This window comes from Larimichthys crocea, chromosome VII (assembly GCF_000972845.2).
Source record: "Larimichthys crocea isolate SSNF chromosome VII, L_crocea_2.0, whole genome shotgun sequence".
Lineage (NCBI taxonomy): Eukaryota > Metazoa > Chordata > Actinopteri > Sciaenidae > Larimichthys > Larimichthys crocea.
Window position 1 is genome coordinate 21,858,178 of NC_040017.1, and position 10,568 is coordinate 21,868,745.

A 10,568-nucleotide genomic window follows, 5' to 3' on the forward strand; every position below is an offset into this window, starting at 1 on the left:
CATTATTATGAGGAAGGTTACCGTGTCCTCATCGCTCCACACAGATCTGATATTTTTGTCTCCTAAGTGGAAACTTCAGTGATGCACATTTTTATTTGTTTCCCAGGAACAGGTGGATGGAAACGCACTTAGTGACAGTGAGTCAGCCTGCTTTCCTCATCCTGTGACATGTCAACGTGTCTTCAGTTAAAAGTTACTCAGCCCCAGATCTTCTGCTGTTTTTTTTGGTTTGTTTTGTTTTTTTAGTTATGCTGGAAAACAGTAATTATTATAACTAGTATTAAACACATTTTGACTGGTTGAAAGTTCACAAACACAATGACTGATTGCACCAAATGGCAATCCATTCAACATTTGTTGTATTTACTCTGAACTAATCAGAGTATGTTTTGCAGAATTGTCCAATATTGATGTTCTTGTCTGGTGAAATGCTTCCCTAACCATAATATAAACTTAAATATTAAAGGTAACAGTGCTACATTTTGACAGAGAGCCTCCCTATAAGACAGGGCATCAAGACTGAAGTAAACTGAGGTTACTTTTTCAGTTTTTGTTGTGTTTTACATATAAAGATTTGTAATTAAAAGTAATGATCCAGGTCAACCTGAGCCCTCTGGACAAGATGCCTACTCTGCCTGGTTGCTGATCCAGTCTTGCAGATGTGTCTGATGCATCATGATGCAGATTTCTCAGAGAAATACATGAAGACAGAAGTGTGAAGAAAAAAGGAACTTGGAACGTCTACAACTCCATAACAACTGGGCAAACTCCATCTGCTGAGGAAGATTGCATGATATGATTGAAAGATCCAGAAAAGCTAAATAAATGAACCTTGTGACCATGAAGACAGATTGTACATGCAAGAGTGCACCCAATGCAAACAAGCAGTGAAACTATTTGCTCATGAGTATTCTGTCTTTCTGTTGAAGCAAAGAAAAAAATAACAAGAAAGAAAGAAAGAAACGAGAAAATGTTGGTTATATCGTCAATCAAACAGCCACAAACTAGACTTTCATTGATTGAAACCACCAATCAGATGAGTCAGAAGATTGGATTCATTTTCAGTCTTCTTGGTGCTTTGCTTTTAATCTTCTCATTCTTTTATAACATACAACATTTTAATCAAAAGTGGTATTTTAAAGGTTAAGGCTGGATTTATTCTAAGTGCTTTTTATGACCATTTTCAAATTTCTTGAAAAACCTACAATGAATTTACTCTCCTGGTATGGATTATACCTCTTGCCACCGCCATTGAGCTCAGTTTTTATTGCACTGGGTGAAATGTTCCTTCATTAAGATGAGCACTGTAGTTTATTTTAAGTAACTACCACAAAGTGCCAAACCATAACAGAAGTTATCTCATGACACTTTCCATATAAAGGAGGTCTAAACCATCCATCCACCCATTATCCTCATCAGGGTCACGGTGGGGTTGGAGTCTATCCCAGTTGACTTTGGGCGAAAGGCTTGGTACACCCTGGACAAGTTGCCAGCTTATCACAGGGCACATACTGTAGAGACAAGGAGGTCTAAACCGTACTCCTTATATAATTTACTCCTGTTTGCAAAAAAACTACAGTGTCCAGCTGTTTCAAGAAAAGTTTGAGCCCTTTAAAAAATTAAACTTAATATTTGTGGGTTGTTTTTAAAGATTTATGTTAGGTTTGCACTGTGACCGGTTGGTTTTGGTATTATTTGACAGTAGGAGAAATTCTACCTGTTTAGCTTTTTATATATCAGTTTAAAGGTCAAAGAACAGAAGAAAGTCTTTCTTCTACACAGTCGACATGTTAATATTGTTTTGTTACATGGTCTGCAGTAAAACCTAAGGTGAGCGGGTTATCTCGAGGCAGAGAAACAAAGCGTAAAAACAGATTCCACTTTTCACTCTGCAACTCCGAGCACACCGCGCTGGAGCTGTACACACCACTGAATGCCTTTACTCTAAGTGATGCCTTGTGCATCACAATTACCCACACACAGCCCTGCATCAGACCGTGAGTTGACTTTTATGTTCATGTGAATGTGGGCCGCAGTAGCAGCCGATGACAGCTTAATTCCCTGGATGAGCCTCCCCTGCTGAGGCCCACCGTTTGTGTGAGCTGACAGACGAAGATCAGACTGAGGAGAGACGAGTGGGAACCCTTCGAGGACGCTCAGGTTTCTGGGCGCTGTGAAAAGATTTGTCCAGGCCATTCAGATCAGACGGAATTTCCCATGTTCTGCATTGCAGCGAGGTTTTTTGTTGAAGTGTTCGGATAATGAGCCACTCTATCTTTTTCATCTGTGCACACACAACAGATACACGTAAAAGCTGTGTTTAGTTTAGGTCCTTGATGCCACCCAAAACTATATGCCACAGTTTTCTCTTGTCACCAACCAGGGGATGAGGGGTCCCAACCAATTACTTTGAAAGAGACAGAAAACAGGTAAACAGGTGTAGAAAAAAGAGAAGTGGGGGTAGACAGAAGGGAGTGGGATGAAATGAGCTAGAAAGAGGGGTGACCTCAGTTTAAAAGGGGTTGGGTAATAGAGGTTTTGGGCCAACATGAGCATCTGAAGTAAAAGAGGGCAGAGGGAGCAGGATAAGACGGATTAGGGGACCTGGGGAGAGAAGGTTGTACTACTGTGATAGAGGTCAGAGCGTGCAACAGTCGAGGAAACAACCCGAGGCAGACGAGCATTGTTTTTTGAACATCTAATTTTGAGATAAGTGTTGTTTTTTAACACGTACCTGAGGAATGTGGTTAATGCAATGTTGACCTTCTGAAGATGACAGCGGGCAAACCTTTCTCGAGTGCTGAAATGACACGAATGTGCTTCATCTTGCTGCTGATCAGTAACGCCGTTTCAGTCTCCACGCAGTTCAATGGGTACAACTGTGACGCCAGTTACCACAGCAGGTTTCCTGGTGAGAATACTCCACCTAACATGTTTACAGCTCACACATGCTTCTGTTATTCTGCCTACAGGTACAGGCACAACTTTAATACATGCTTTATAACGCAATATAATGACATTTTCAATATGTCAACAATTGTATCTCCTCTATGACCCAACAGGTGTATAACTACTTCATTTATTATGTATGATTACTGCTATGTTATACTGCAAGTATTCATGTTTATACACCAGTTATGGATTCATATGAGGAGTTTTAAAGGGAGAGTAGTAATTTAATAAATGTTAAAAACGTTTTTATATCTGCTTTTAATGCTTTAATGCTTTTTAATAATTATAATGTGTTAATTGCTAAAAAAAAAAAAAAAAAATTATCAGTATAGTAAGATAATGGAAATGGAAAGTTTTCCTGAAGTACTTTCAAAATAAATATATAGTATAGTATACACTACCAGAACAGTCCAAGTCTTCTAAGTCTATTTTCTGTGAACTCATTCGTTGCAACATGAAAAGTAGATTTAAAACAAACTTCATGTTTGGAAATTTACTGATTATTTTATGAGAAATTGGAAAGAATAAAACATTAAATATAAAATGTAAAAAAAAGAAAAAAGTAAAGTAATTGAAATACCTAGACACTTTATTTTTGGTACCTAAAATTCTGCTTATGTGTCTGATATGCAATCAGTAAAACAGCATGAACTCATTATGGAGAAAACTTTGAAGTAACTATGTCACGTACTGTGAGCCATAAAATAAAATGTGATTGAAAACTGTTTTATTGACGCTTCTGTAATTTGTGTGATTTCAGCTCTGAGCTCTGTTAGTCGTCTGATATTGATTTGAAAATTCACATTTGAAAGTGAAAGACCTCTTTTTTGATATCTCACCTTTGCAGCAGCGTTTACAATTAACTTTTTTGAAACCACAATATCTAAGTTTTTTTGTTTGTTTGTTTTTTTTAAATCCTGGTCTTCATGATGCAAGAGTATTGCATAATAGGGACTATTTTACACCTGAGATGTCAGATAAATACTGGTGGGATGCAGTGCTCTGAGTGTCAAGGACAAGGGGCCGGTTTCACCAGAATTTCATCTGTGATTTGCAACATTTTACAGTTACATTTCAAATTTAATATATTTCTTTTCACATTCATTTTGACATGTTTCACCAATCAAAACCAACACTATATACTTGTGGACTAGGCATGAGCCATTTAGGTTTCTGAATATATATTTGAAATGAGTGACAGAAACAATTGTGCTTTTGTGAAACAAGCCCTGTGATTGTAGCCCACCAAGTGTAAAAGCTGTTCTTAACCTTCCCTTCCTCTCTGTTTCACCAGGCGAGCGTGACATCAGTGTGTACTGTGGTGTTCAGACCATCACCTTAAAGATCAACTTCTGCCCAGTGCTCTTTTCCGGATACACCGACGCAGATTTGGCCCTCAATGGTCACCACAGTGATGCTCAGTGCAGGGGCTTCATCAACAATAACACCTTCCCCACCGCGGTCCTGTTCAGCATCAGTCTCAGCACTCTGGAGGCCTGCGGTAACAGCCTGGTGGTAAAGAATGCACCAACACAGGAACATGGTTTTAATATCGTCAATAAGCAACTTCATCGTGTTGTTTATTGACTCGAGGGGAAAGCAAAGTGACAAGGCTGAGATGTTTCTCTCTGCAGGTCAGCACAGCCTACGGGGCCAATGCCTATGGGAACATGTCTCTGGTACAAATTGGGAATGTCTCGGGCTATATCGACACCCCTGACCCACCGACTATAATCAGCTACCTGCCTGGTTTGCTGTATAAATTCAGCTGCAGCTATCCGCTGGAGTACCTGGTCAATAACTCACAGCTGGCGTCGTAAGTTGCTGCCAAAAAAAAATTCTCTCTCTGTTGAAAAGAAACCATGACCTTTCAAGAGTTTCTCCGTGGGTTTGTTGAGAAGATTTATTCATTTAATTAAGAGTTAATTAAGATTTGTTTATTGTTCTGTGACGACAATTATGTGCCTCATTTAAAAGCCTGAGTGCGCTTGTGTCTTATGGTAGTCTGAGAACCATTTATTTAAGAATATGCATATTTTCTTGGAGGCTAATTGGCCTGCATACATTCCTCTAAACTGTCACATAAATAAACAATGCATTATAGCTTAATTGTGCTACATAAAAACATAGCTTTGAAAAATGTGTTTATTAAGTAGACACCCACAAAAGATGAGTAAATAGCAGTGAAATAAATGTGTTGCATCCCTTCACAGCTCCTCTGCGGCTGTATCTGTCAAGGACAGCAACGGTACATTTGTGAGCACGTTGAGTATGTTCCTGTACAATGTGAGTACACAGCCGCGTTCAATTTAATATATACAATAATTTCTATTGCAACGCATGAACTCTTAAGCCTTTGAACTGTGAGGTGTCAGATATTTTGTAATGAAAAGTTTTTAAAAGTCAGCGAGGAGAGGCTAAGTGAAACATCACCAGATTTTATCCTCATATGTCCTGTGATATTTCATATTTTTTCTTAATGTCAACAAACCCCATCGCAAGGTGACGATTTCATTACAAGGACTCAATACCACAACAATAACGCTCACTAGAGCGCCAAATGTGTATTAATCTGTCGCTGAAAATAGTCCCCAACAAAGAAATGCACTATTCTACTGAGCCACAAAGGCTGGCAAGGTTAGACACACTGTTGGTCCTGTCGAGGGATTTATTGACAATAACAAAAATATAGAATATCTCCAGCATTATGTTTTCCAGCTTCATATTTTGATTGGAAAACTTTTTCTCTCCACTTCTTATACAGGATTCAACGTACAACCAACCTCTCTCTATTCCAATGGCTGGACTGGCTCTGAAAACCAGAGTATTCGCCGCAGTGAAAGCCACAAACTTAGACAAACGGTACCGGATAACATCCAATTATTCACTCCTGAAGATTGATTTTCAGACGTGATATATCGTTGCAGAAATATTACTCACCTAGCCTAGACATTTTGCCATTACATGACATGACATTTGTGACAATCACATCATCTTTCCCACCATTATTATTTTTTTTTTTACAGATTTAGTCCTTTTTTCTATGACTTGCCTGCATTCATTACACCATTATGTTATTATGCACGTGAAGGCGCCAGACTGCAGCAGATAAAGACTCACTTTCCCATGTGCAGTTAGATCCCTATCCACCATCCCCTCTAAAAGTTTTGTCCCTCTGCAGGTGGAACATCTTGATGGACTACTGTTACACAACCCCCTCAGGGAATCCTAATGATGAACTCCGCTATGACCTTTTCTTTGGGTAATCAAGCTTTTTTTTTACTGCCTCAAGATGATGACTTGATAAACGACAAAAGGGAGTCATTATCTATTCAGGCTCTTCAAGCGGCTTATCCCAAATGAATACTACCCCCTCCTCCCTCTTATAAATGAGTCTTTAAGCTTACATCTAGTCATCAAATCTGCACGTACATATGTGTGTATCTGTGTGTTTGAGACAGCTGCTACAAAGACCCACAGACGACAGTTTTCGAGAATGGGAAGAGTCAGATGGGACGTTTTTCCTTCGAGGTTTTCCGTTTTGTTAAACACAGACACCAGAAGATGTCGACTGTGTTTTTGCACTGCGTCACCAAGCTGTGCCGAGCAGATGACTGCATCATGCTCATACCAGTAAGTGTAAAAATCAGAGTGTGACTCATATGTACATATTCCTAACTTCAGTGTGGACTGAAATCCCGATGATGTGATTGCCAGATTTGTGGGCGACGGCGCAGGCGAGATGAAGGGGAGAGCATTGATTCTCCACCACCATCAGCATCTGGGAACGCCGTCATCACTGCTGGACCAATCATCACCAGGAGTGGTACGAGCAATAAACCAACTGAGGAAAAGTCTGACATTTTGGGAAATGTTTTTCACTTTCATTCATAAGACCGATACTACATACATATCCGTACATATGAAATATAAATGAATAGTACAAATTATAAACAATATTTATAATTTCCCACAAAACTGCAGATAAAATTTACATTTGTGGCACAAAATTACCAAGCGAGATGTAATGTGTTAATTACTGAGCTTTAGAGTACCTTTGGCTCTGTCCTAAGGTATTGCAACTGTGGCTCAAGTAGTATAGCGGGCCGTCTACAGGTCCTCCTGTCCACATGTCAAAGGGCCCTTGGGCATGACATGGTTACTCCCCATCGACCGGGGATGCACAATTATAGTGCATTTATAGTTGCCGGCCTAAAGCTTGTATGAATGGAGAAGGTTGCATCATGAAGCTTATGCCCAATCAAACATGCAGATCTCCATGCAGAGTTGGGTGTGGCTTCTTGGTTTGATGCAGCCACAAGATGAAGATGAAGAAGAGTGCCTTTGGACAGCACCATGCCAGCTCTGCTTGGAGAGTGGAATATTTTTCTTTAGCTCACGGCAAGAAAGCAAAAGAGGTGGCAACAGGTGAAAAGAGTTCAGAGGTGAAAAGAGCTTTTTTCAGAGAGCTAGTAGACGGTCAGCATGCAGACTGGGGAAAACAGCTAGCCAGGTCAAATAAATAGTTTTGTGCAATGTCTTCAGTAAAACTTGTTGAACAACAAATTGAACAAACCTAATATAACAAGTTATCCAGTGAGCTTTAGAAGTGCTGATAGACAGATTTCGTTAACTTCGAACAGATCCAGGCTGACCTGCCTCTAACTTCATATTTAAATAAATATGTTTGGGTGAGGAAAGCATTTTTCTCAAAATGTCAGAATATTCCTTCAAATATAGATCGATAGATCATCCACAGAGCTATCGGTATCTGTAAATTTATTCTAATAAACACTTTGAAATTATTTTTCAGATGAAACTCCTGTCAACAACTCCCAAATCGGTAAGCTCCTATGCAATGTTAGAAAACCTAGAAAGGTTCAAAATACCTCTCATGACTGAGTCCTGGGTTAGACAGCAAGGCCATCGGCCGCTCCTCTTCCTGAAAGAAAAAGAAGCAAAGTCAGGTCACGTTAAGCTCATGTCAAGGAACATACCTGTTTCAAGTGTCTGCTTTTCTTCAACTACCCTCCAGCATCTGGTGACCCCTCCCAGCCAATGAACCCAGTGACCAGTGCTCTGATATCAGGCGTGGTCATCCTGGGCGGGGTCAGCGTGGGCTTCTTCCTGCTGTCGCTGCACCTCCTGCAGAGGTCCCGCCTCCCATCGACCACAGCCTCAGGTGTCTGGAACCCCAGCTTTAAATGAATATGTGCACAGGCGTAAGCAAACTGAGCATGTACATGTGCATGTGCGCTTTACTTTGTACACACATTATTAAATGTGTTTATTGTTTCAGGTGTTGTGTATTTACTGCCTTCAGTACCTCATTTCTTGTTGTCTGTTGTCGTCTTTTTGTTCGATCACTTGCAGTGTTTACAGAAGCTTTTCACTCATAACTCTGATGCATATGGAGAAAATGTTCATCTTTAGAACGTGTAATAAAAAGACTGCATCAGAAATATGAGTGTGTAGCTTTCCCCTTCTTTCTTTGACGTGAACCGGGACATCATTAAAACTTCTTCAGTTTAGTTTTTCCTCTCCACCGTCGCTCGTGGTTTTGTCCTTGAGTCTTAGTCTGCTCTATGGAAAGTGTCATGAGATAACTTCTGTTGTGATTTGGATCTATATAAATAAAACTGAACTGAACTGAAAATTGAATCTAGCTTTACAAAAAAAACTTTTTTGTTGTTTTGTCAAATTTTATTAAAACAAACAAATAAACTAAGAGTGAGGTTATTAAAGATTAATGACACTTTCATGTCTTATTTAACTTTTTTTTTTTTGGTGTCTATATGCTGGCTAACAACCCCCAGTGGTTAGCATAGCTTAGCATAATGACTGGAAACAAAGGGAAACAGCTAGCCTACCAGAACCTCTAAACCTCTAAGGTAATTGATAATAAGTTCTGATCGAAGTGCCAACAAGAAAGCTCCATGTTGATCTTTTCCTGTAAATAATCATTTGAACAACAATCTCATCTCAAGGTTACTCACTTGGGAGCTTTGACAATTTGAAGACCATGTCATATTTTTGAAACTACAAGAATTGTGGCAAATATAAGTAGACCTTGAGTTGAGATTGTTTGTCAGCTGCTGTTTCCAAGATCAAGAATGAACTGCTTAGCTCACACGTCAAGACCAGACATGGATTCAAATAAATAAATCTATACAAAAAAGGCTTAATGTGTTTCCAAATTTAGTGATTTTGGCTTTGTTGAGTGTTCTTAAATTACTTTTTACAGCCTGGCTTTGGTCAGTTTTTTCAGTGTCAGGAAACACAACCCACAAATTACTGCAGCTCCCTACACGACACATGTAATCAGGGTAATAAATAATTCTTTAGCTACAGTAGGTTTCATGGCATTTCCTCTTTGATTCGTCTAACGTATGATGATCGGAGAATTTTACTGTTCAATATTGGCACATCTCTGTGAAAGTGTCCAAAATGTCATGACCTCATGTGTGTCCAATCTTCAGGAAAATACCATGCACTGCCAGAGCTCATTTGATGGTTGCCAGAATTAATCTTTCAATTTTTTACCGTATTGATTTTCTTTTGCGATGACCTATATAAATGTCTGTTGGCGACAGCTGCGTCTCACGTGTCTGACTCTGCGGCTCTTTTTGTGACCCGCACGGCTTTGCTGCATTCACTGCTCTTTATCACTTTAATCCTTCATTTCAACAGGCATTTTGTGATGTATTCAGTGTCCACAATGACCACAGATAACTGAAATGAGAGGAATAAGTGTTATCATCCACCCTCTCGGTTTACTTTCGCCGATAATTGATTAAACCCTCCACCCAAAATGGAAATGAGGCAGGGATTTGGCTTTGAATGTTGAAGCAGGTGAGTCACGGCCAAAGAAAACACACTTCTTTAAAGACCCTGAGGAAGACATGAGGGTGTGTGTGTGTGGGTGAGGGGGACAGAAGGACTTTAGCATGTTCAAGTGTGCACGTCATGACAATAACAACCTGTCCTGTTATTTGATGGTGTGGCTTGACAAAAGATTGACGTAGACACCCATCCTCCAACTTGACCCTGACCTGAACGTTCTCTTCCCAGGTGGCTCAACTGACAAGATCAGGTTACTAAACTGTCCTTCAAGTTATTTTTCTTCAGCTAACGATGTTCCAAATATGTGAGAATTTGCACCTTGACTCATGAGAACGAACAGTGTTTAAGTGTTTAAAACCTGCGCTAATTACATTGCAAAAATAAGGATTTCACAAGGCTTGAACATGAAAAATATCGGTCACACTGTCAGTATATTTGTTGTCACATACAGTAATTATGAGCATCTAAAGCCGTCATATATAAAGCCTTTTGTGCATTAATTTGTCAAATTAATAATCATTCAGGTCACATTAAACCACAGAACACCTCAGAAGACAACAGGTCCTCTTTCCTTTATTATGTGTGAGGCCCCAGCTGAATAGAAACCATACATACTTATACTTTATTAAGTTTCATATTAGCAGTCACAAAGAACGGTGGACATTGTTAAAGCATGTAGCTTTGAAGGAGACTGTGTTGGGTTTCATCCTTTGCCTCCAGGAGAGGTACCAAAGTACCTCCACCACAAAAAGTGAATTGTGTAAGAAAAACTG

General features: G+C 39.5%; 1 protein-coding gene across 1 annotated transcript; it reads left to right on the forward strand.

The window, feature by feature from the left end:
• Positions 1-2,741: 2,741 nt before the first annotated feature.
• Positions 2,742-8,160, forward strand: zpld1b (zona pellucida-like domain containing 1b). Its single transcript, XM_010743368.3, has 10 exons — positions 2,742-2,911; positions 4,247-4,467; positions 4,587-4,768; positions 5,166-5,238; positions 5,717-5,814; positions 6,134-6,214; positions 6,414-6,585; positions 6,670-6,778; positions 7,766-7,795; positions 7,988-8,160. Exons 1-10 carry the CDS (start codon positions 2,773-2,775, stop codon positions 8,158-8,160), a joined length of 1,278 nt encoding a protein of 425 aa, XP_010741670.3. The 5' UTR covers positions 2,742-2,772.
• The last annotated feature ends 2,408 nt before the right edge of the window (positions 8,161-10,568 follow it).

What these genes read in the sequence shown, in the direction of transcription:
- zpld1b (XM_010743368.3), top strand. Translation starts at nt 2,773, where the DNA reads ATGACAGCGGGCAAACCTTTCTCGAGTGCTGAAATGACACGAATGTGC. An exon ending in TGAGTATGTTCCTGTACAAT is followed by an intron (nt 5,239 to 5,716) that starts GTGAGTACACAG and finishes CTTCTTATACAG; the next exon opens with GATTCAACGTACAACCAACC. An exon ending in CGCTATGACCTTTTCTTTGG is followed by an intron (nt 6,215 to 6,413) that starts GTAATCAAGCTT and finishes TGTTTGAGACAG; the next exon opens with CTGCTACAAAGACCCACAGA.